The 25,771-nt window shown below is 29.7% G+C and overlaps 1 protein-coding gene across 1 annotated transcript in view; it reads right to left on the reverse strand.

The window, feature by feature from the left end:
* Window positions 1–10,606: 10,606 nt before the first annotated feature.
* LOC135961527 (adenylate cyclase, terminal-differentiation specific-like) overlaps window positions 10,607–25,771 on the reverse strand; it is an 88,767-nt gene continuing 73,602 nt past the window's right edge. The window contains exon 2 of the mRNA XM_065513029.1: window positions 10,607–10,874. Within this exon, the coding sequence (XP_065369101.1) occupies window positions 10,607–10,874 (268 nt within the window). The remainder of the gene's footprint in view (window positions 10,875–25,771) is intronic.

Raw genomic sequence — 25,771 nt, forward strand, 5'->3', positions numbered from 1 at the left:
ACACAGAGAAAATATGAAGGAAAAAAAGCTTCAGCAAAAAACATACACTCAAGCATACACATCCGCACACTTGCAAAATCTTTTACAGATGAAAAGCAAATGGAAGAAGTAGAAAAAAAATATACACAAACATTTTGTAAAGTCCTTTTGAAAAATGTTAAGCAAAAAATGTGGAAAAAAAACGTTTTACTAGTGACTACTTAACAAGTTAAACACAAGGTTTTCCTACATTTTATATTTTTTGTTCTGCCCTCATCATTTTCTTTTGCTGTTTGTTGTATGTAGTTGTTGTGTTGGACTTGCTATTCAAAAGAAAATACATAGAAGAAGAAATAAAAGACTGTTTGTTGTTGGTGAGTGGAAACAGCAAAAAATAAAAAAAATAATACCTAAAATGAAAAGGTTAGAGGTGGGTTGGAGTGGCAGACATTTATGAACAAAAAAAATATTACAAAGTTATAAGATTTACACGCATACACACATGCATATGAACACATACTCACACATAAGTATATGAACATATATACATAAATATATGCGTAAATAGCACATACTACATATGTATATTAGGGTGGTCCCGTTTCTATGGAGGACAAAAAAATATTTGTTTCTCAGTATTCGGTGAGCTGGATAAATGGAGAAAAGAGTCCTTTTTGAAGGATTTAATTATCAAATGTATCAGTAGTTTTCGGTACTGGTTCCCTGTGATGGTCTGGTCAGAATTCTACAACTCATAATAGATAGGACCCTGTTGCTCCCACCAAATACAGATAATTTCCTTAGCACCATGGATATTTGTCTTTGGAGTCTTGTTGGTCGGACTTCACATATGATCTCCTACGCTTCGGGTAATGATTCGGTGCAAAAATGAGTTTCATTTATAACGTTCAATCATCATTTCGGACATGCAAAATCGACTCTCGGCATCAATTCTTATGGTACTACTAAAATTCCAATATTTTTGGACTTACACGAAGATTAAATGCGGTTTTCGGTTTTCTTTGCGAGAAATATGAAAAAAAAAATCTTAAAAAATTACTTCTTGGATCCTGCTCACCAGGTATTGACGTCAGGACAAACATTTTGAAAAACGGTATCTTAGAATGAATTAAAATTAGTTGAAAAATCCGTTATTTTTTTTTTGGGACCACCCTGATGAATATATATTTATATCTATACATGTGTGTTTATAGATGGCATGATAGATAAATAACTAGGATAGATGGATGGATGGCTGGTTGGTTGGTTGTTTATGTTGTTTGCATAGATGTGACGTTACCATTTGGAGTATGAAATAGTTTAACAACCGTATGAATTGAAAAATAAACTTATGAAAAGACAGAGACACAAACGACAACACAGCACATTTGTACATACTTTGTATTTACAACAACAAAATCATCTACATATGAACATTTGTATAAATATACATATTAAAGAAAATAAATACAAAAAACGTTTTTTTTATTCAAACATGGTTTGAATATGAAAAAAATGGATGGATAAATCTACATACAAAGTATCGCAAAAGCATACATTTTCACTTATAGATATCTATACTTATTTGTATATGTATAAGGATGTATGTTTCCACATTAGACTGCAGCAAAACTATGACTTTGGAAATTTTGAAAGAAAATTTTTGCAAAATATATAGATGATCCCATATCGCAAACCACCTCAAATTTTAAAATATATTTACATGAAATTATATACTTTATTTAGTTTTTGCTAACATTTTCTTTATTCAATATTTATTTCCTCCTTTATTTTATCAAAATCTCAATCAACACTAAATTGTCTTTCTAACAATAAATAAACATCTAAAGAGCTTTAAAAAATATAAAATTTATTGGAAATTTCCCCCTCCAAAACGCAAAAGTTTTAATATAAAAAAAGAAAAATGTTAAATAAATTTTAATTTATTAACAACACAGAAACTCCCTCCCCCTAGTTGTTGACCTGAACATATACTTAATTTAAGAAATGTTCCAAGAGCATGACGTTTATCAATTGTGTGGTATGTAAAAAACACTTTTAAAGCTGATTAAAAATTTTAAACAAAATTTAAAAATTTTATCTTTTTTGGTAAAACTTGGTCAATAATAGAAACAAAAATTAAATCAATTACATTCTTAAATCTTCTTCTATTTTATTTACCCCCATAAAAATATTTTTAACCGACAATATAACTATTAGTTAGGACATAACCAGGCTTCATGATAATGGGGTCATAAATTAATTTTAAAGCTTTATAATGATTCGTATTTTGGCATTTACAATATCAACTTCCCCGCCAATTGCAGAAATTTTAATGTTAAAAAAATTATCTAAAATATTTATACAATTGAGGGATTCAAACGGTCTCTTATTAGGTCTCCTATTAGGTAGGACAAACTAATAAACATAGTTCAAAATGTCTTATTAGTTTATAACTTTTTTGTTTGAAACCCAACAAAAATTTGTTTAAACTAAAAATATATTTTATGACATTATGACCTAATAGGAGACCGTTTGTATCCCCCCAATAATTTATTTGAATTATAAGAAAATTTAAGTTCTAACAATTATATTTAAGATATTTATTTTATTATTTCAGACTTTTCATAAACACATGGCGAAATAATTTATGTTTTTTACGAATTTTATAAATAAAACATGCGGAAAACTATTTTGTACTCAAAATTAAATTCTGGTCAAAATTAGTCGAAAACTTTTTGCTTGAAAATCTTGCAAAATTATCATAAAATCATTTTATTATATATTTGTCGGCCAATAAATCTGAAAACTAATTTTAAATGATTTACAATGCTTTGTATTTTGATTTAGTCAAACAAATTCCCCGCAAATTGCAAAAGTTAGTTTTTTTAAAGCATTCATCATTAAGGATTCTAACTAAAATTTTTAAATTTGTATATTGAATAGTAAATACTAAATTAGTGCTCTATTTATAAGTATTATTTTTTTTTTAAATTTTTGAATTTTTTATGTTTTTTTTTATAGATTTTTCAATTTCTTTTTTAAAAAGAAACAATTTTTGTTATACAAAAGAATATTAAAATTTATTTATATTTTTTAATTTTTTTTTCATCATTTGAAAACACCTGATTAAAAAAATAATAAAATTTGATTATGGTGTTTTTTGAAAGCAATCATGTTCATGATGAATCATTATATCATAATATGTTGTTCTCAGAGTATATTAATCATAATCCTAGAAAACAATACATTATGTGTGAAGTATAACATAATATATATGGTTACCACAATCATATACATAATTACCGTAACCATAATATAGTTAAAAAACGTTTAAAAATGTTCAAATGGTTATGGTAAACATGTACAACTATATTTTTTCACTGAGTGTTTTTTTTAAATAAACTTTCCGAATCCACTAAATAGCTTACATACATGATTGATACCACAGTGCAACACGAAAAAATATAACCATATACGGACACCACTACGTAATAAAATACCAAATGAAAAGACCCGTGTCTCCCAGTTTTGCCCAAAGTCATGCACTTTTTTTATGGGCCCCCAAAGATTAGGGGCATCGGTGTTATTTTTGCAAAAAAGTGATAATTTTCTCAGGCTCGTAACTTGCAAACCGTTCGAAATTTTGATTTACTCTCTGAGGCAAAGTCTCTTGTCATAAAGAACAAAAATTGTGAAAATATAATATCAAAAATCATCTTCAAGATCAAAATCGCCTGTTCTTTTGCGCTGTTCAGGTCCATAGGTAGCAAACCGTTCAAAATTCAAGGATACGATCAACTACAAAAATGTAGCTAATATCTCAATAAAGAACTTTCTAGAACATATGAACTTCCTAGGAATGATTCTTAATACCGTTTAGGCAGTGCTTATGTAGCCGCAAAAGTGAAAAATTTCCAAAAAATTTTCTAATTTCATTTGTTTTTTCTTTACTTCAACATTGAGATACATATTGTGCTTTCTGTTACAAAAATATTAAAAACGAGTAAGAAAGTATAATACTTTCCACTAGGTAAATGAGCAAAATTATTTTTCTTTTAAAATTAAAAAAACTTACATAGATTGTTATTTAAAATCGACAAAATATGCTCACAAATGGCTGAGATATAAGGAAAATACCGACACTACCTCGATTTTTGAAATTTTTCAACCCAATTTAAAAAAAGAATTCACCCAAATATTTTATTACCAAAATTTTTTTTTAATTCTGTTTAACATAATTTTTTTTTACCCTAAATTTTTTTTCACCAAACAACAAATTTATCCTAACCCTAAACATGGTGACTTAAATACATGTTTGAAGGACCAATGAATGATCTGAAGGACCATTTTCAGCAGAAAATAAATAAATTTCCAAACTAAATTGGAGATTTCTTTATAGCGAAAATTGTAGAAAATTAATTATTAAGAGAACCGGATTATTTTGGTCCCATTCAACACACTAGATCCAAAAAAACAAAATTAAAATAAAAATCGCATTATTTTATACGACAGGCTCCAGTGAATACTATTTGTTTTCAAGCTAAAAAAGTGTTTACAGGAAAGAAAATTTGCAGTCATTTTTTGAAAAGTTTCTCAATTTATACTTTGAAGGAAATATCGGAATATTTGGGGCCTATTAGGCATTTTTACTTGATCAAAAAATAAAATTTTAGAATAAATTTATTCATTAATGCTATTGTAGCTTTTCCTGCACCTGATTATTTTTGCCAGTGTGTCAGGGCTTAGTGTCAGTTTATCGAAAATACAAGTAGCAGATATGGTATGCATTGAAATGTGTAAAACCAAACATTTTTGGTCATTGGTCTCTTGGTGTTTTGGTTTCGTTACAAGAATAACAAAACGACAGGCTGTCTGTCAGTCTTGCTAAAAGACTTTAAGGCAGAATGACGTATAGACTGTTAGAATGAATGGTTGCAAGTGTGTTTGCTGCTGAACCTAGTATGTAAGTTTAGTACATGTTGATGGATGTTTGTAATATTACTTTGAGGACGGGCACGACGATGGTGATGATTGTTGTTGAAAACCACAAAATAGTAAAACTGAATTTTTTACATTTAAGCATAGACGAAATGCTCTGAATGATGATGTCCTTAGTAAAGTGCTGCTAAAATTGGCGGAGACGCTGCTGTATTCTACTATTGGTTGTGCTGGTGATGATTGTGACAGTGAAACACAGTAGTAGTAAGATGTTCTTTGTTTTACCCAACTTGTGCTTTCTAACTTTTAAAGCTACAATACTTGTACTTGTAGTAGGAGTTGGTGGAATGAAAAATATATATGGCAAAAAATAAGCCACAACTTGTATTTGGCCAAAATATTCTTTCGTTTTCATCTTAAAACAAATTATACGCTTGAAATGTATCTTCGTATGTAGCTATGCGTTCTGAAAAGCCTCAATCAGCAAAATTTAGCTTAAAGTAAAAAGAAAAAAAAATCAAGTCAAGTCAATTCGAGTTAAAAGCTGTTGTTTGTTGCTGCCAAGTTTAAAGAAACCCATGTAAAGGAATAATGTGTACAAAATGTTTCCAATGATGTTGGTTTTTTTTTGTTATTTCAGCCTTCCATACTTGGAGCTTTTTTATTTGAATGTACTATGTTTTGTAGTATGTATGTACGAAAAGTTGTGTTTTAGTGAGTACTAAATGTTTGAATTTCAAGATTCTGTGTTTTTTTCTTCTTATTTTTAGCTGTGGTTTTTGTATTTCGGGAACCTGGCTTATTTTAGCTGGAGCTTGTATTCAGCAGTAGTGTTGTAGGTTGTATTGATGTTTTCTGATTTGTTTTTTTTTTTTTAATTTTTTCCCCCGGTTGTGGATTACTTTAGGTAGCATAACATTTTGGTATTTGTATTGTATGTATGAATGTACACCGATATATATTACTGCTGTTGTTGGTTATTTTGGGGGATTTTTTTCTGTTTGTTTTTTTGTTTTTATTTGTGCGCTCGGTAAGACGGTAAAAAGAAAGCAATGTAGTAACAAAACGCGTATAACCACACACTAAAAATTTTGTTTAAAACTCAACATCAAAAAAAAAAAATGTTTGGGTTTTGCCACTAGATTTTAAAGAATAAGAAAAATAAATAAATAAAATACAAAGTAAATATACAATTTTTAGCATGTTGCACAGTGGTAAGACAATTGTGAATGTTAAATAAAAGTTTTAAACAATTTAAATACAAAGAACAGAAAAAATATATTTGTACATATGTATATTTAAAAGTTTATAGTTTTAAAAGTTTCTTTTAACAATATTATGATCACTGTAAATATTTATAGGATTGCGGTAACCATATTATGGTTAAGTTACAATTAACACGATTGTTGCATTCATATACATATATGATTGCAGTAAAAAATATATGTTTGTGACAACCATTTTTATTGTTCCATTACCATTAAGTGGTTCTCCGCTTAAGGTTTTCATAATCTGAGAACAACATATTTGGTCGATTCACAAGGTATCATATCATGTCATAATGTTCTAATATTTTACCAATCTTCGTCTCTTAAAAAAACGTAACCACTTTTTTTTAACACAAATTTGTTTGACGTGTTTACTCTTACAAATGTTTTTGATCAAACAGCATCAAATAAAATAAAACAATTTTTTTTTGTTTTGATTCATCCTAAGTAAAATAAGTTTTTGAAATAAATAAATGACTTTAACGGCCATTTTCACAATGTAAGATTATTTCATTTTAACCGGAAAATTAACTAACTGTCGGTTTGTTTAACGGGGACCATTTAACCAACGGTTACCGATTTACGTTTCACCATCATTTGATTACTTAACCAAAGCATTCAGTAGAAAGTATGGCAATAATGCATACATTTGTTTACGAAAAATAGTGTAATGAAAGATTGAAATATAAAAAATTGTCTAAAAGACGGCATAAAAAATAATAGTTTGTGTTTTCTTAGTGGTATAATAAAAAAAACGTATAAAACTCAAAAATATTAAGGTACCTAACTGTAAAATTTACAGAACAAACTGAACAACAATTACTGAAAACCAACAAGCAAAATTGCACATTTGTTGTTTGGTTTGTAAGTGCAATATCCGGGTGGTATATGGATCACCCCGTGCAAAATTTACTTTTCTTCGCTTTACACTTTTGAAAATTATAAATATTACAAAAATATAAATGTTTTTCCATGTTCTTTTATTATATTTCTTACAATTAAGATGCTAACCGGCGAAATTTGTTCGGTTATATTTAACAGCAACTTTGTTGTTAAATAGTGTCAATTAAGAATTAATCGTACATTGTGAAATTCAAATTAGCCTAACTTGCGGTTAAAGTTCACGTTAACTTTTAATCGTACATTGTGAGAATGGCCGTAAATGTATTTTATTTAATGGTTACGTGTTTTTCGTCAAATATTTGTCATGTGTGACCCTACCTTTAGGCGTTCGGTTCAGATCTCTGCTAGTTGGTTACGATATTATTTTAGGAAATTTTTTGCTTGAAAGGCAGTAACAACATTTTCAAACCATTGTGAAATATTAGAATATTATGAGAATATGACATGATTGTATGTATAATGATTCATTATGATCATGTTTATGGCAAACATATATTTATTTACTATAATCATATATATGATTGCGACAATCATCTGAATTTTAACTTTACAATATTATGGTTACCACAATCATATAAATATTTGCACTGACCATAATATTGTTCCTAAACTTGTAAAGATATGTATGTATTTTTTTTCTGGGTATAGTTTTTTTATGAAAAAATTTGTAAAAGTTCTTTTTACTAAAATTTGTTTGATTAAAAATGTTTTGTGAAAATAGATTTTAGGTAAAAAAGCCTTTAGTGAAACAAAAACAGTTTTTTTTACTAAAAATCTGCCATTTCAGTTAAACAAGTTTTTTTTAGGAAAAACTTTTTTGCTGAATTTTTATGAAAACCAAATTTTATCACAAAAGACTTTTAGTGAACTCTTTTTTGTGAAAACGTTTCCTTAGAAACTTTTTTGTTAGTAAAAAATATTTTTTGAGAATCAAATTTTTTGTTAAAAATGCATTTTAGTTTTTAGTTCTTTTTTTGGTAAAAAAGCTTAATTAGCGACTTTTTTTTGGAAAAAATGGTTATTGAAAATATTTTTAGAGGACAATTTTTCGTGATAAAATTATATTTTTAGGTTTTCTTGAAAATAAATTTTGTTTAGAAAAGCATTCTTAGTGAATATTTATTTTGTGCAAATAAAAGCTTTATTAGCAAAAAAAGTTTATTTAGTAAAAAAACTTCAAAAAATCTTGAAACGCTTTTTTGTTTTCGGTGAAAATTTATTTTGTGAAATGAAAGATTTATTAAGTAACACAGCACAACAAAATGGAGGTTTTTTTTAATTTTTTGAATTAAAAATAGCTGATCCTTATATATTTTCATTTGCTGACGACGATGACTTCATTAGTTTTTTACAACCAGCTCTAGTTTTAAAGATATAGTGATATTTATTACACCGTTTTATATATTATTCACTCACTATTTCGCTAGATGTCCTCCAAACTTTAAAATTCTCAAAAATATCTGTATCAGTTGAGTAGAGTCAAATTATTGGTATCTTACTGTTATTGCAAGGGTGTTCAAATTCTTGTGGTTTTGGTTTAGTGCTTAAAACTTTTTTTTGGTAAATTTTCTGAAATTAAAATAACTGATCCTTATGTAGTTTTGTCGGCTTACGAATATAACATTCGTTTTTTTAGAGATAATGTGCATTGATTTAAAAAATATTTTAAATTTCGCTTTTGAACTCCATCCAAAATAATTTGGTTTTTATGTCAAATTTATCATTAATAAAGTAATGTCTATGAAGGTAAGACGTTGTTAGTGAGGAGCAAGGTGAACGATTTCACGAAGATATACGAGTATTGGAGGAACGAAATCAAGGAAGATGGGACCACCATATGATGGCAGATTACTGCTGGAATCTTTGTAGGGATCTTAAGAAGACTTTTTATTCAAGAAAATCCTATAAGAGAACATTTTGTACTTATTCACATTGACCCTGTAAAATAAATTTTGTAAAAATATTTTACTTTTATGGCCCCCAAATATCTTACATACATGATACATATATCAATATCGGCAAACAAATTGCTGAGATTCATATAAGAAAAAAAGCAGGACCTATATGTGGATTACTAAGTCATTAATATAGACAATATGGATATCCAATAATAGATATTTCAAATACCTTTGCAACGGCGTATATAAGGCCAAAGTCAATAGGACCTACAATGGGTCAAAATCGAAAAAAAAAATTTTAATTTTACCACAGATGGCGTATGATCTAGAATATTTGAACTTTGACAGTTAAAGAGCTTTCTAGATGGTAATGCAGTGTTATAAATAGTGACAGAGGTTGCAGTCGTGAGTGAGTTGATCAGAGACGCTTTTCGAGTAAACATCAACTAAGTGCCTTAAAGTGTGTTGTGTTTTTCAAGTAAATTCGTGTACATTATAAATTGTGTCTGTATTTCTGAGAATTTATAAACGTGTATAAAAAACATTGAGTGGCTATTTAATTCTGTTGTTGTTGTACATTTTAAAGAAATAAAGAGTTGTTACAATATTCAAACTACTAAACGGCTTTTATTTGCAATCAAAAGTATCCGGTTTATTTAAAGGAAATAAACCAGCGTTTTGAAAAGGTTAAAACGTAACAATACAATATCTAATGGAAAATATTATAAAAGCTTTGCTGAATTTTTACATTTGATTTTATTTATAACTCCGATATATCCAGTAGATTTATCAATTGTTCAAATGTTATCACGATAACTTCAGCATGTTTTCAGTAGTTCGGATGCTAGGATTGAAGCTAAAAAAGCCCATCTAAAAGCTTCATTAATTTAACACGGTGATGTCATTAAAGGCAAGTACTTACCACGATCGCTTACAAATAGGGACTTAAATAACTAATCTGTTACAAATTGTCTTTAACAAAATATTCTTCATTTATTTTGTAAGAGATTAAAAGAAATTGTATAGAAAATATTTTAAATCAAATTGAATTAACAAAAATGTAATCATTTAAAGGTTTATAAAGAGTTTTCTTATGACTTAATTATGAATTTTTTTAAAAAAGTAATATAATCAGATTAAATGTCAGTCATTACCAAACTACTTCTAAGTAATGGAGACGGTATAAGGTAGTCATTGAAAGGCAAGTCATTGCCAAGTTTTTGCTGGATATTTGTTACGTGAAACAATCTGATTATAATTTATATTGTTTATAAGTTTCCCTTTAATGAAATTCTAAAATTTGGGTGTTTCTATTTTTATAAACACCGAAGCAAAATTTTAGTCTTTATATAAATCTCTGATTTTCAACAGATTTCTATTTATTTCAATCACAGTTTTTTAAAGAAATATCTTGAAAAAAAAAAACAAAATCTATAACGAAAATCCCTGTTTCTATAGGAACGTTAAAATGTAAGTTTGAATAGTGTATTAAAGCCAACAAAAAAAAAGAGGGAAAAAGGAACGCAGCTACCAGCTTTGTAACATTTTTTAAAAAAATACTTTTTTTTCGTAAAAAAAAACAGCAACAAGAAAATAAAAACTAAGAGCTTTGTATGTTTAGACACTACACGTTGGAAACGACAACGATGATGATGGAGATGGCTGAAAATTGAAAAGGATGTGAGGCTGCTGATGATGACGACGATGATGTTGATGTTCTTTCTTGTTGGCTTGTTGGTTGGCTAGAATGTGGTGGTGGTTGTGTTGTTGCTGCTGCTGCTGCTGCTGCTGGTGTGGTACGTAGTACGTACAGCTTAAGCCTTCACGTTTATACTTTGGTAGCTTGGTTGTTTGTGTATCTGGTTGCTCTTGGTTCCTTTTGACACTTGTATGGAAAAGGAGAAAAAAAAAATAAGAAACACACAAACGATTTTTTGCCATCTTTTTTTCTACTTGGTTGGGTTCTTTAATATTGTTGCTGTTGGTTTTGTTGCGATTTAGATAAATGTGTATGAAACAAAGTGTTTCTCGTTTTTTGTTGTTGTAGTTTTGTTGTTGGCAATACTCCTTGTAGTTGTATTCTATGTCTGACTGGATGGCTGTCAGTAAATGGTAGTAACAGTAAATGGTATCAAGGAGCATTATAGCAAAAGCCAACTTCCATATTGCCACCAAAGATACAATGATTCGAATGAATGTGTGGCACATACATACGTTTATACATATAGATATAGATATGTATAGTAGAGTGTATGGTTATGGTTAGAGTATTGTGTATCTACAGTGGCAACATATTTCGTTTGTTTTGTATCGTTAAGAATCGTACAAAAACAAACAAACAAACAAAACAAAAGCAACAACTAAACAATACACAAACTTAAATGCAAGAGAGTAGACCCTAAAAATGGTTTCCATTCAGTATTATTATTGTTGATGGTATTGAATTGAATTGGTTGGTAAGAAAGACAACAACAAAAAGTATGGTTGCAACCTACACCTACATGCCCCGTATTCATGCTGTAGGTATGTTGGCTCTGGTACGTTTGTCTGTTCTCACTCGCAGTACAATCCATATGACTGCAACATGCAAATATGGTCTAAAGTAAGATTTTCAATATTTGATAAACCATTGTTTTTGGGGTTTTACTTTTGTTTTATTGTTTTTTTTTTCCTGAAATTTTAAAGTATTTTTGAAATTTTTGGTAAAATGTTAAAAAAACAAAATTTTTTTTATAGAATTGTGATTTTTATGCGAATACAACTAGATTTCAAAAGAAATATTTTATTGTAAGCAAAATAAATACATAAACATATTGTTGAACAGATTTCATATATTCTTGTTGTCATAGAGTTTTGCCAGGTTTAAGGGAACAAAATGTTATATCAAGTTTTCATAAATAGTTTAGTTTCCATGTATTACATATTGATAAAATATAAATGTTAGGCCTTTACACTTGGGATCGCATTGATTTAGATAATAATTCTCAGTTAAATGCAAAAATACAAGGGAAATTTTTGACTTGGTTCGAAGGACCAAATTTATGATGTCAAGTTTGATGGTGGTGCAGAGAAATTTTTGGTAATAATTTCATTCTGAGTTACTATTTATCAGACCTCAGATTCTGGAAGTTTATAAAGGTCACAGTTAAGCAGTGGTGGTGCAGGAATCCCTCCCAAAGATCGAAATTTGTCAATAAACTGCTTCAGCGACTGCCGGCTACACAGATAAGTCAGTGTCTACACTGACTACAGTCCAGAAATAATGTGGAGTAGTCGATAGTGTCAAAGGATTAAAAGCATCCATGAGGTCCGTCCACGAGCCATCTGTGAGATTTGAGTGACTATATCTTTGATGGTACTGTGTATCATACGTATTTATGCTGTTAGTGATCTTGTGGACATCTGCTGGTTTATGCGCAGTGGGTTCTGAGGTATCGGGGTATTGATGAGCTGCTGGTAAATAGTCGGGAGAAACAATATTGGCCTATATATTTGCCCACATTTTACACACTTACACTACAATATTTCCACGCAGAATAATCATAATTCTCAATATTCGCCGAGCTAAATCAACTACAGCACAAACATGTTATAGAATATAATTTTTGAAGAAGGTTGGAGAGGATCACCATGTTGATTTGGACTACTACCTCAAGCTATTCTTACCAGGACATGCCTGTTTCCGTTTGTCCAGCCTTTCCAAAAATATAAAAGAAGATACTGAACATCTCTTCTTTAGTTGGCCTAGATTTAATTCAGCGAGAATAGATTTAGAACAACTTACAGGGAGTAGTCTGTGATTGGAGAATATTATTGAAATAACGTATTACTGAAATGGCTTGTGAAGCTTCGTAGAGCGTATTATGATAAAACTTGGTTTACTGTTTCTAACAGAAATACTGAGGGTGGATGTAGGAATGAAATTTAGACGGTTGAGGAGCGAAACCTGACTAAATTTCAACATGGTTTCGATATTATTGAAGACATCGTGGGGCCTGTAGTTGATTGAGTGTTATCATTACGTGCAAAAAAGCCTAGCGTTTAAAACTGTGAAAAGTTGTCATGTTTTCAAACGATACCTTTCAAATGATGTAACAATTTCTTTTACTTATAACAGCATCGCGTTTCAGCTGAGCGAATTTGGGTTTATCTGGGATGGTACTTTTATTTTATTACAATAGTTAGGCTACAATACGGATAATCCTTGCTACGAAATTGCATTAACGGCTGCTTGCAACATTCATCATGTTTATAAACATTTCCAGTGCTCGAAACTTCTACTTATCAACAATGTTGATAACACGCTGTTATTAACATTATTTGTAAACTGTTAAATTTGCTAATATTTAAATCATTGTTAACCAAACTCTCACAACAATAGATTTGCTTCGTATTCTAGTGTTACGATGTGTGTACACTGAACCAAATTTCTTATGAAAATATCCTTCACTTGCAACACTTGTAAAATAACTCATATTCGTATTTTAATTTTGGTTTCACATATATAAGAAACTCACACATAGATGGTGCCCGCGGGCGTACTGCTGGAGCTGCTAAAAGCTCAAGAAATAGATAATTCATGAAACTAGTAGAAGATGGCACTCTGTATATAAATAGTAACAGCAGATTGCAGAGATTCAGTTATAATTCAGTTTATAAGAAAGCTGTTAAAGGCTGTTAAAATCTAGTGAATATTTTAATTGTTGTGTAAATTTTGAATAAATAAAAAGTAGTTACAAAGTTTAAACTACTGATTGCTTTTATTAGCAATTCAAAGAATACGGTTTATTTAATATAAATAAACCACCGTAACAAAATATTAGAAGATTCATAGTTTTTCATCGAAACCATTTTGTCCTTGTACCATAGTTTACGATTAGGGTTTTTATCCCGGGAATTCCCGGTATAAATTTCACGGGAATTTTGCTAATTTTTTACTACCCGAATCCCGGGATTTTTAGTCGGGAATCCCGGGAATTAAAAACTGACGAAAATACATAGAAAACAAGTTAGAACTCTATTTTTTCACCAAAAAACAATGAAAAGTTTTTTACAGTTTTTTGCATATATCTCGGCAATAATAGTAGACCGCTTATTGCTATTATTATTATTTATTTGGGGTTTTTCGTATGAAAATTTAAAAGGTGAATTCATTATTTATATAATTTAATTCTTATTGAATCATTCTAATTTCTTTAAATTTCTTCTTCAAATCCATAACAAAATAGCTTAAAAAATTTATTAAATGATTAAATTTTTCTTCAATTCAAATTTAGTACAAAAAGGCTTAAGACAATTTGTTCAATTAATTTTGTAAATGATTTGATTTAACAAAAATTTAATCATTCAAAGTTTGAATAAATTCTGTTATTAATTAACTTTAAAATTAATTCAGTTTAAACAAAGGCTTTGGAATGAATCTAAAAAATTAAATATTAGAAATGGATTTATGGAATGAAAATTTTAGTGAATTAATTAATTCGAAGCTCTGATATTTAATAATTATAACACTAAGTTTTTATATGAAATTTGGCTATAATCCCGGGAATCAAAAAAGGTCGGTCGAATGTATTCAGTTGATGCAGGGATGTGTTCAATATTTATCTGGGTATTTTTGAATTCAAAATTCATTAAAATTAAGCAACTTGTATATTTTTCCAGGGTGACTTTGAGTCTTCTTGAACCACGAATTTTCATACATATTCCTCGATCTATTCAACTTAAGAAAACTGCTCTAGGCCTCTTGCCACAAACATATTTTATGCAACAATCCCTATATTTTTATACCCTTTACCTTCGTGAGAAGGGTATATATAAGTTTGTCATTCCGTTTGTAATTTCTACATTTTTCCGACCCTATAAAGTATATATATTCTGGATCCTTATAGATAGCGGAGTCGATTAAGCCATGTCTGTCTGTCTGTTGAAATCAATTTTCTGAGGACTCCAGATATCTTCGGGATCCAAATCTTCAATAATTCTGTCAGACATGCTTTCGAGAAGTTTGCTATTTAAAATCAGCAATATCGGTCCATAAATAACGGAGATGTGAGCAAAAAACCGGGACAACCTCGATTTTTGACCTATTTTTGATCTATATCTGGATTACTAAGTCATTAATATAGACAATATGGTTATCTAATGATAGACATTTCAAAGTCCATTGCAACGATGTAGATAAGGCTATAGTAAGTTGTACCTACAATGGGTCAAAATCGGGAAAATATTTTTTAACCCGAATTTTTTTTCATCAAAAAAATCCAAAAAAAACAAATTAAAAAAAAATTTTTAAAAAAATTTGTAAAAATCTTTTTTAAAAAAAAATTAAAAAACAATTTTTGAAAAACAATTAAAAAAAAATTAAATTTTGTTTACCAAAAATATTTAAAAAAAATTATTTTAAAGTATAATTTGGTGAAGGGTATATAAGATTCATCCCAGTCGAATATAGCTCTCTTACTTGTTTTTGCTGTTTCTTTTCTTATACATAACTTCTCATGATAAGATGAATTTCTTTGCTTTTGTACTGTGTTTGTTTTTTTACGTTTTGCTGTATTTTATTTAGCAGTTGACCATTTCTAGGCATTTTAAGCCATTGTGTTTGAGTTTTTTTTTCTTTCTCCCAGGTTTTCTTTCCTGAATCGTCCAAACAAAAAGAAGACAATTTTTGATCATAATAAATGTTTATGCGTTTTATTTGTTTATGCAATCATTTTGTATTCTTCGCAACTGAATGTCATTTATTTTGAAAATTTATTTTTGTTTTCTTAGGATTTTTTCAAGAGTGTGTAGGTTTCATTGTTTCCCAAATTATGCATGATTTTTTTTGTTGTATTTACCTTCTGTTTATGCTCCATGTGTGTGTAGCTGGGTATTATATGGAAATTTTTAACCATAATTTATGAATTCATATCGATAAATGGTCGTGGTTGGTTTGGTTTGACTTGACTATTATTGGCGAAGATAAAATTCGTGGTATAAATATTGTATTCAAGGATTTTGTGTATATATGAACTCATTCATATTTATTTAATGTTTATGTATGCGAACAAAATACAGAATAATAATGAACAAAATGGCGTTTGCATAATTTTGATATTAAATCTGATTTTTTTTTTTGGAATAAATTATATAAGAGACAGTGGTTTTTACATAAAACGGAAGTTTGGTTTTTTATTAATGATAGAGATGAATTAATATTTTGATTTAAAGGAAAATCATAATATTTTCCCATCTATCATAATGTGAACTTATAAAATTATGATCATAACATTGTTATACATGATCATAATATGTTCTGAAGTTATCATGACATGATCTAAAGCGATCATGGATCATAACCATAGTAACTCGTGTTCAAGTCATTCCTTAAAACTCTATTCCGTTTAGGACTCTCTTCAATAGATTCGTTAAACCCCCCCGCTAGTATTACACAAATAGTGGTTAAATCGACCCTTCCCTTGACTGTCTATTAATGCAATATATGTATAAGTAACTGCGAGCACTACCAACAAATATTATTTATTTTATTGTTTCATATTACGAAATAATAATTTGTTTTCCTCTGTAAATCTTATTGCCATTGTAGTTCATTGCTGCTGTGTTATTGTTTTTTTATTTTATTTTTGTATTTAATAAATTCATAAAATTCATTGGGGACACATTACTTTGATTTCATTCTAACATCCATAAAAAAAACTATATTTTTATACTGCACATACAAAAAAAAAATGCTCAAATCAGCCATCATCATGTACGACATCACGTTTTCTGAATTGCGGTTTTGTACTTCTCATATGTACGTGCAACAAAATGTACAAAAATCACATTTTATCAAACGTTATGCATGCGTGTGTGCTTTGTTTTTTTCCTTCATATATTTAAAAAGTTATTGTTGTTTTTTTGTGTTATATTTTATATAAAAAATGGTTAAAAATCACAAATTAGATCCCTTGGGATCAAATTATTGAATAAATAAACCAAACAATACAGACAGACACACTCACATCCATACACAGGGTTAGGGTACATAATACTCGTATTCGTACTTTTCGTTTAAGTACCAAAGCGGGCAACAAACAATTGCTTACTGTATGTGAACGTATGTTCGCTATTAACACTAAATCTGTAAATCTGCTGGGGCATTATAGGAACTGAATAATGTAGAGTTGTTGGTTGGTTAGTGGCGGCTGTTGGCTGCTGGTTGCTGGTATAGTGTGTCTGTCATCAACCCTGTATTTATGAGCGTATTATTTGTAGTAATTTCGCCATAAAGTTAAGTACTTTGAAACATATTTATATATGTATGATTCTATGCAATACTATGTTTGTGCTAGTACTTTATTAGCTTTTGGTTGAATTGTTTTTTTATTTTTTCAAAAAAAGCACACATCTTTGGGAGATTATAAAACCTAATGAACCAGTGGTCATAGGTTTATTTCATTTGTACAATTTCAAGGTGTCATTTATACCCCTAAAATCTAAATTGAAAAATAAACTTTAAATTTACCTGACTGAATATTAAAAAGAAAAGCGAGACAGTAAAACACCGCTACAACGAACTTGAACTCGAAGGACCCTAAAACTTTAGCTCGCTTTATTAAAACTAAATATTTTAGCTGGGGCCGAATTATGAAAAATGAATTTCTTGCTCGATATCGAATTCCATAATCTCAAATAAGAAAATTACGATAAATTTTACTCGATATCGAATGCGGTAATTCGGCCCCTTTATTATAAACATTGTACAAATCAGGGATTATAATTTTCTGTAATTAGGCCCCTGCTTCATAATGGGAAATGCTTATTGTTATATTCGCCGTGAAGGTGAAAAAGAACACGTCCAAACTAATTGTAGAATGTGAAAATCAAGATCAACTTTTGATCTTCGGCACAAAATACAGTATGTCGATTTCTGTCGTAACCTTTGAACTATGAATGAAAAACCAGTTATTATAGTTTGTCAGTCCGTTCATAATTTCTAAATTTCTTTTGCAATTCTCAGTCGATATAACCATGTCCGTCTCTATGTTGAAATCAACTTTCCGTAGTCCCAAAATAAGTAACATTCATGATTCATACATCAATATATACGCTATAGACCCAGTTCGATTGCTATTTTTATACCATGAGTGGCATGAGTATATATATGTTTGTCATTCCGTTTGTAATTTCTACATTTTTCATTTGCTACCCCACAAAGTATTTATATTCTGGATCGTTATAGATCTGTATGTTGAAATCAACTTTATGTAGCCCTCAAAAACCTTACAAACATGATTGATACATCAATAATTGGGAATTCTCTTTTCCGGCTAGGTTGCTATTTAAAATTGAGAAAATCGGCCCACAAATGGCTGAGATATAAGGAAAAAACCGGAACAACATACATTTTCGGCCTATTTAGGATTTATATCTGGATTACTATTACATTTATATAGACAATATGGATATCTAATGATAGATATTTCCAAGTACATTGCAGCGCTGTATATAAGGCTATACTAATTTGGACCTACAATGGGAAATACATTTTTTAACAATTTTTTTTTATAAATGTTTTTTTGACTAATAAATAAAAAAAAAATTTGAAAAAAAAAATTTTTGTTTACCTAAAAATATTTAAAATTTGTATTTTAAACTATAATTTGGTGAAGGATATACATATATGATTCAGTACAGCCGAATATAGCGCTCTTACTTGGTTTTATCTATATCTGGACTACTAAGTCATCAATACAGACAATATGACATACAATGGGTCAGAACCGGGAAAAATATTTTTCAAAGGATTTTTTTCATAAAAAAATATGTTTTTTTTTCACAAGATGAGTAGCATGTGGCTGTAGCGTTGTTATGATGCCTCATATGCTGTGCATTTTTCGGCAAGTGCTCGCTTCAAACAAATCAGATGCGTTCTGTACATGTTGCCTGTGATGGTCTGGTCAGATTTCAGCAGCTCATAATAGAAAGGAATCTTTTGCTGCCACCAAATACAAACCATTACCATAGCGCCATGGCTTTACATACGATTTTTTACGCTTCGGGTTATCGTAATTGGTCCATTTTTCATCGTAAGTAATGATTCAGTGCAAAAATGATTTTCTTTTATAACGTTCAAACATCACACAGTGATATGAGAAAAAAAAGAATTTCTATGTTAGATATATTCTCTGCGAGTTGTTCAGTTTTCCTTAATTAATCCTATAAATAACAATGGAGAAAATCGGGAAATATTTGGAACCGCGCTCATCAAAAAACTGGAGTAGGGTGTGTAAAAATGTTGAAAATTTTATTTTCAAATGCGAATATCTCCTAAGCTATAAGAGATAATTGATAGCTACGACGATGTTTTATGTAGTGCTCGATGAGAAGATTCTATATATGTAATTTTTTGAAATCGGAACACAAACGAAGAAATAGGATCATTTTTAAAATTGACCACGTCCGAGGTGTCCTACTCATGAGGTCCAGATTCAAAACTTAAACTCGACAACACTTCCCCTTTGCGCATGTGAAATCATTCAAATCGAACTAATTGTTTAGAAGTTACAGAATTATTTCCCTCTTTTTTTTTCTCATACCACTGTGCATCATTTCGGACATGCGTATGGTACCCAATTTCCCTGCTTTTGGATTAATTCTGCTGCTCGCAAATGTTTTGAAATTGCTACTTGAGTAGCTCCCTATGATTTTGCTAGCACTTGATGAGTTTTACAACAATCTTCATAGAGTAATGCCTTCAATTCTTGGTCTCCAAACTTTTTTTTGGCTGGCCTGGGCGATCCATTACCTTAACGCCATTGATATTCGGCTTTTTTGTCGATTCGGCTGCTTCACATACGATCTCTTACGCTTCGGGTTAACGTAATGTATTACGTTTTCATCGAAAGTAATGATTCAGTGGAATATTACATATTGTTCATAGCAAAATGTGTCCCAAATAGTTTAGATAGCTATTTCCTTAATCTTTCGAAAATAATTTTTTTAAAAAAAATATAAAATTTTTTATTTTTTTTCCAATATCAAAAACTGTTTTTCTCGCAAGAAAAAATCAAAAAAAATTTTGATTTTGGAAAACAAATTTCAACCATTTTTTTCGAATGTTTGAAGAAATAGCTATCTAAACTATTTGAGACACATTTTGCTAAGAACAATAGGTAATTCGTTACATGGCCAAGATAATAAACAAATACCTGTTTGGCCAAAATGTCAAATTTTGACCCACCCCTCTGGCTCAGAGAGATCTTGACCGATCTTGTTGAAAAATTGTGTCTTAATTACTATCCAATAGGACTAACCTTCTGATCGGAATATATCGATTTCTAAAATTGTTTCACTTGACATGAAATCAACCAAAATACTTTCCTCATATTAGCATTTTAAGTCATTACTAATAGCTTGTCTTTCCTTTATGCCTTTCGCTGCTAATGATTGTAACTGAATATATTGTGTGGGAAAATTATTTTCCAATAATTGTAATAAATATTTAGTTCAGAGTTGCATTTGTTTGTTGTATTTGTTTGCTGATTTTCCCTTGTTTATTTGCATATATGCACATAAGTGAGGTTAAATATGATGAGTTGCTATTTTCAGCTAAACTGTTATAATGCTAGGAGTAAATATAAATACGACTCGTATTTGTTGATGTAGCAAAAGTACACAACAAATACCTAACCTCCCTTTTTATGTGGCTGTGGCTGAGGCTGCTGCCTGCATACTTTGTTGCTACATATTATTCGGTTGAAAATCATACCACTTAGCCATTCATTAATACAGATTTGCCACAAAACAAAACAATATTGTTGCATGAATTTATGCGTGCGTGTGTTTGCTGTTGTTTTTTTGTTGTTTTTCTAAGGTAAAGTTATTCTTTTTAATAATAAAGTCTATTTAACACACAAATTATTGAGCAGAGAGTGTAAGAGGGAAATTGACACGTGTACGCCTTTCAATTTGTTTACAAATCACTTAAGATACGATGAGTACATTTTACACGCTCGAGTAAATTCAGTTTGTTTGTCCATTCGATCGTTCGTTCATTTGTACGTTTCCTTTACTTTTGTTTTTTTTTACTTTTTATTTTTTACCTCAAATAATCTTTTTTCTACATTACACTAAAGTTTGCGATACTCATAATGAATGAATTTGTGGATTTAAATGTGTATTTGATGATGTTGATTATGATGTGATACGTCCGTGGTCCTAGTACTTTTTTTTAGATTTTTTCGGGTTGTTTATTTAACAATTTGTTGAAGTTAGAAGAAGAAAAAAACGGGTGCGAAAATTGTGTAGTTTTGTGTGTATGAAAATTGAATTTGTGAAAATTGTGCAATATGCTGCTCTAATGCGCTGCGGCTGAATTATTTAGACTTCTTAGTGAGAGCGTTCACACAAATGCACAGCATGAGGCCTTCCTAGGCTGTGGAACAAGACGGGTATTTACTTACTTACAAAATTGGTGGTAGTGTTTTCCTAACTCGATAACTTGACTGGGACTAAATGAGTACTTATGAAGTACTTTATACTTACAAAATACATACATCCATCCATTCATATGTACATACAATTTTCCTTTTTTGTTTGTTTTTCTCTGAAGTACGTATACATGTATTTTCATCCTCTCTAAATTATGTTGCTGTTGGGTTGTAGTAAATGTTGTGATGTGTACTGGTGGTGCTGCAGAGTTGTATGGGAAAACCGCAATTTTGTGTGTTTAATGACCAGGTATTTTTCATTTTTAAGATTGTCATCGATAGAATTATGATGTCATGGCTAAGATACATTCGTTAAGTGAAAAATTTGAATTTTCCATGGGAAATTGTGGAACAAATAAAAAAAAAACTCAAGCGATTTATGAGATGATTTAATTTGTAAAGATTTATTTCCGTTACAAAGAGTAATGGTTTAGAGGAGATTAATTCCTTAAGATGGGGATTTTATGAAATAAAATAATTTTTATTTGACAGAGAATCTAGGCCATTTTAGTTAAATAATGTTTATAAGATTTACACAATTTATTGAATGATAAGATGTGCTAATAATGTAATACAACTAGGTTTTTTAATTTCCCGACCTTTTTTGATTCCAGAGAATCGGGAAGTTTTTTTCTACATTCCCGAGTACCCGGCTATTCCCAAAATATATAATAATACTGTAAATTAGGTATATTATAGCCAAATTTCATATATAAAACTTAGTGTTATAATTATTAAAAACCAGTGCTTCGAATTAATTAATAAAATTAGAGCTTTATTCACTAAAATCTTAATCCGTAATTAAAGAATGTGAGCCTTTCATTCCATAAATCCATTCATAATATTGAATTTTTTAGATTCATTTCAAAGCCTTTTTTAAACTGGATTAATTTTAAAGTTAATTAACAACAGAATTTATTCAAACTTTGAATGATTAAATTTTTGTTAAATCAAATCATTTACAAACTTAATTGAAAAAATTGTCTTAAGCCTTTTTGTACTAGATTTGAATTGAAGAAAAATTTAATGATTTTATAAATTTTTGAAGCTATTTTGTTATGGATTTGAAGAAGAAATTTAAAGAAATTAGAATGATTCAATTATTAAATAAAATTTATAAATAATGAATTCACTTTTTAAATTTTCATACGAAAAACCGCAAATAAATAATAATAAGCGGTCTATTATTGCCGAGATATAAGCAAAAAAACTGTAAAAAACTTTTTACTGTTTTTTGGTGAAAAAATAGAGTTATAACTTGTTTTCTATGTATTTTCGTCAGTTTTTAATTCCCGGGATTCCCGACTAAAAATCCCGGGAATCGTGTAGTGAAAAATTGTCAAAATTCCCGGGAAATTTGTAGCGGGAATTCCCGGGATAAAAACCCTAAATACAACTAATAATTTCAACATTTGTTTTGCAGTTCGAAAAAAGCGCTTCTTAGAAGCAATAGTGTAAGTGAATAAATTATCAATTGTAAGCGAGAAATGTAAATGAACGTCGTATATACTTCACTTACAACGAATACGACTTAGCAATATGGTGGCGATGATTACCGGTCGTTGCACTTTCGGTACCCATGCTGCCTCACGGACTTGGGCTGCCTCACCACGACTTCTACAGGAGTTGTCAGAATGAGGAGGAGGAAGAGACCATCTTACACTTCTTACACATACAATTTTAATTGTCTGGAACTGGGTGATCTGCGTGCAAGGCTTTTTGGAGAACGATCCTTTAGTTATCTCTCAGGGTTATCTGGGAAGGAATTAAGGTGCATAGACACCTTTATTGGGGAAATCAGGTGGTTGATAAGACCGATCATGCAAATTGTAACTCATAGTGACCCAGCCACTGTCCAATGATGATCTGCGCTATTTGAATTCTTAAATGTTTCTCTCCTCTAACTCCTCCAACTTCTATCTATAACTTCTCTTGCTAATCCTTTATCAATCCTACTCAACCTACAGCTTTCCCTCTTCTTCTTTACTTCTCTTTCTTCTTTCCTTTATCATCTATATCTTCAGGTACCACAAAAGGAACAATCAATGAACCTAAGTGAGCTGTACGAGACGAAAGTTTTGGAAAGTTTTGGCTGCCTGAATGCCTAACCTAATCCTGATTCCAAGTGGGAATTCACCAAACCAGAATCATATCTTCTATAAGGGAGAGTCCAAGCGCTATTGCGAGTTCCTAGTTGAAATTTGTAGAGAATTATTGCTGTTTTAGTGCAGAATAAGCAGATTATATAGAATCTTTAACCTGTTATCAAAAACAGATTGTTTTGTACCGATTTATATAAATTTTCCTGTGATTAGTTATAAACTATGAAGTACATAGTAGTCTACATCTACACAATATAAAATCTAAACAAAAATCTTTGTTGAAACCACTTATGAATTTTGCCTTTCCTTAACCCACAATAAAGGCTTATATGAAACACGTTTCTACATTATTTACTCTCAAAATAAAGGGACAACTTCAAGATATTTATTAAACTCCAGCATCCTAGCATTCGTTAAACTTGGTTACAAACTTTTTGTTTTATTTCTTAAGCAGTTATTATTTACGATATTCAAGGTGGTGCTGCTATAAGGGGTTTTCTTTTACATAAATTTCTTAAACAGTCTCAGCATGATGCCTTAATAGTTTATTTTTGTTTATAAAATTATTTCAATTTTTGAGAAATGACAGCTGATTTGAAATTTGGCGACATTGTGATCGATAATCTTTAGCATAGTTCTCAAAATATGTATTTATATTCTAGAGTTCAATGTGTTTTACAGCAGCATGTCGTCTAAAACAGGATTACGTTCTCATAACTTTTTCACAGTCTACATAAAATCCAGTTGAATACATACAAAATTCTTAAGGGTTTAAATATTTAACATGATTTTCAAGAAATAAATTAGTTTTCAAGTTTAGAACTAAAAATGTTTATGTAATTTTACAATGAAATTGGCCAATATTATTTATTCTAACAAATCACAGCTTCATTTTTATGATCTTAAGATCGCTAAAAGTCTTCACAGTGACCAATAAAACGAAATAGACGAAATTGCCTCTACGGTTTTGCTGGCAAAAATTGTATATGATTATTTTACATTAATTTAATTTAGGATTATATTACCGTTATCATTCTAATAACGTTACCGGAATAATCCAAATTAACGTTACCCTTACCTGTTTAACGTTTTGAATCAGTTGCCATCATTGCTGAAAAATAATTGCAACATATCGAGCCCTTAGCGCCAAATTATCGTAAGCGACAAAACACAAATTTTACAGGAGAAGGTTTTTTTTGATTATTTTGAAATTTATACATAGAATTAAAAATGTTATGATGCGATATAATATAATTTCGTTCATGCCATTTGTCTATTTTTCAAAAATATTTATAACTTTTGACAATTAAAAAAATACTTTATTGAAAAATATGACAAAAAATGTTTTTTATTGAATTTTTGCATAGATACAAATTTTTCGAATCGAAATAAAATTGTTATTTATGAATAGTTTTTAATGAAATTTCACCGTTATGTAAAATTTTCTATTTAAAATGGAAAAATAAAAACGCATTTTGAAATTTATTATCAGCAATCCCGCAATTCCCCAAAAATTGTTGAAAAATCCGCTATAATATCCATACCAGGGTCGGTGTTATCGGAACCCTTTACAAAATAATTAAAAGCATATTTGGCCATCTAAAATCGGTTACCATATTTTGATATCGAATACGCGATTTGAGAATTTTTGCCCTAAATTTTAATTTCATATAAAAAAATAGGTGTTTTTTGAATGGACCTGGTCCCCTCGGTAAGAAAAATTTTTAATTTTTGTTCAATTAAAATATTTTATGAAAACTTAGCTTTCAGAAAGTATTAATTCCTTATACATCCTTTTAGAAATGTTTTGCGATAACTTAAAAAGAAAAAAGCTCTTTTTTCCCAAAAAATTTGCGAAAAATCGGCTTTTTAAAATTTTTTAAATTAAATGCATATAACTTTGGACTTAGCCATTGTTTTTAAACAGATATTTTTCTATTTGACACATACATATGTTGTTATTCTAGTGAAGGAAAACTGGAGAAAATCAGAATAAAAAAACTGGAGTAGGTTGGGTAAAAATTTTGAAAATTTAATTTTCAAATGCGAATATCTCCTAAGCTATAAGAGATAATTGATAGCTACGACTAATTCTTTTGTAGCGCTCGATGAAAAGATTTTATATATGTAATTTTTTTGAAATCGGAACACAAACGAAGAAATAGGATCGTTTTAAAAATGTAACATACCCGAGTTGTCCTTTG

Source organism: Calliphora vicina, chromosome 5 (assembly GCF_958450345.1).
Source record: "Calliphora vicina chromosome 5, idCalVici1.1, whole genome shotgun sequence".
NCBI lineage: Eukaryota > Metazoa > Arthropoda > Insecta > Diptera > Calliphoridae > Calliphora > Calliphora vicina.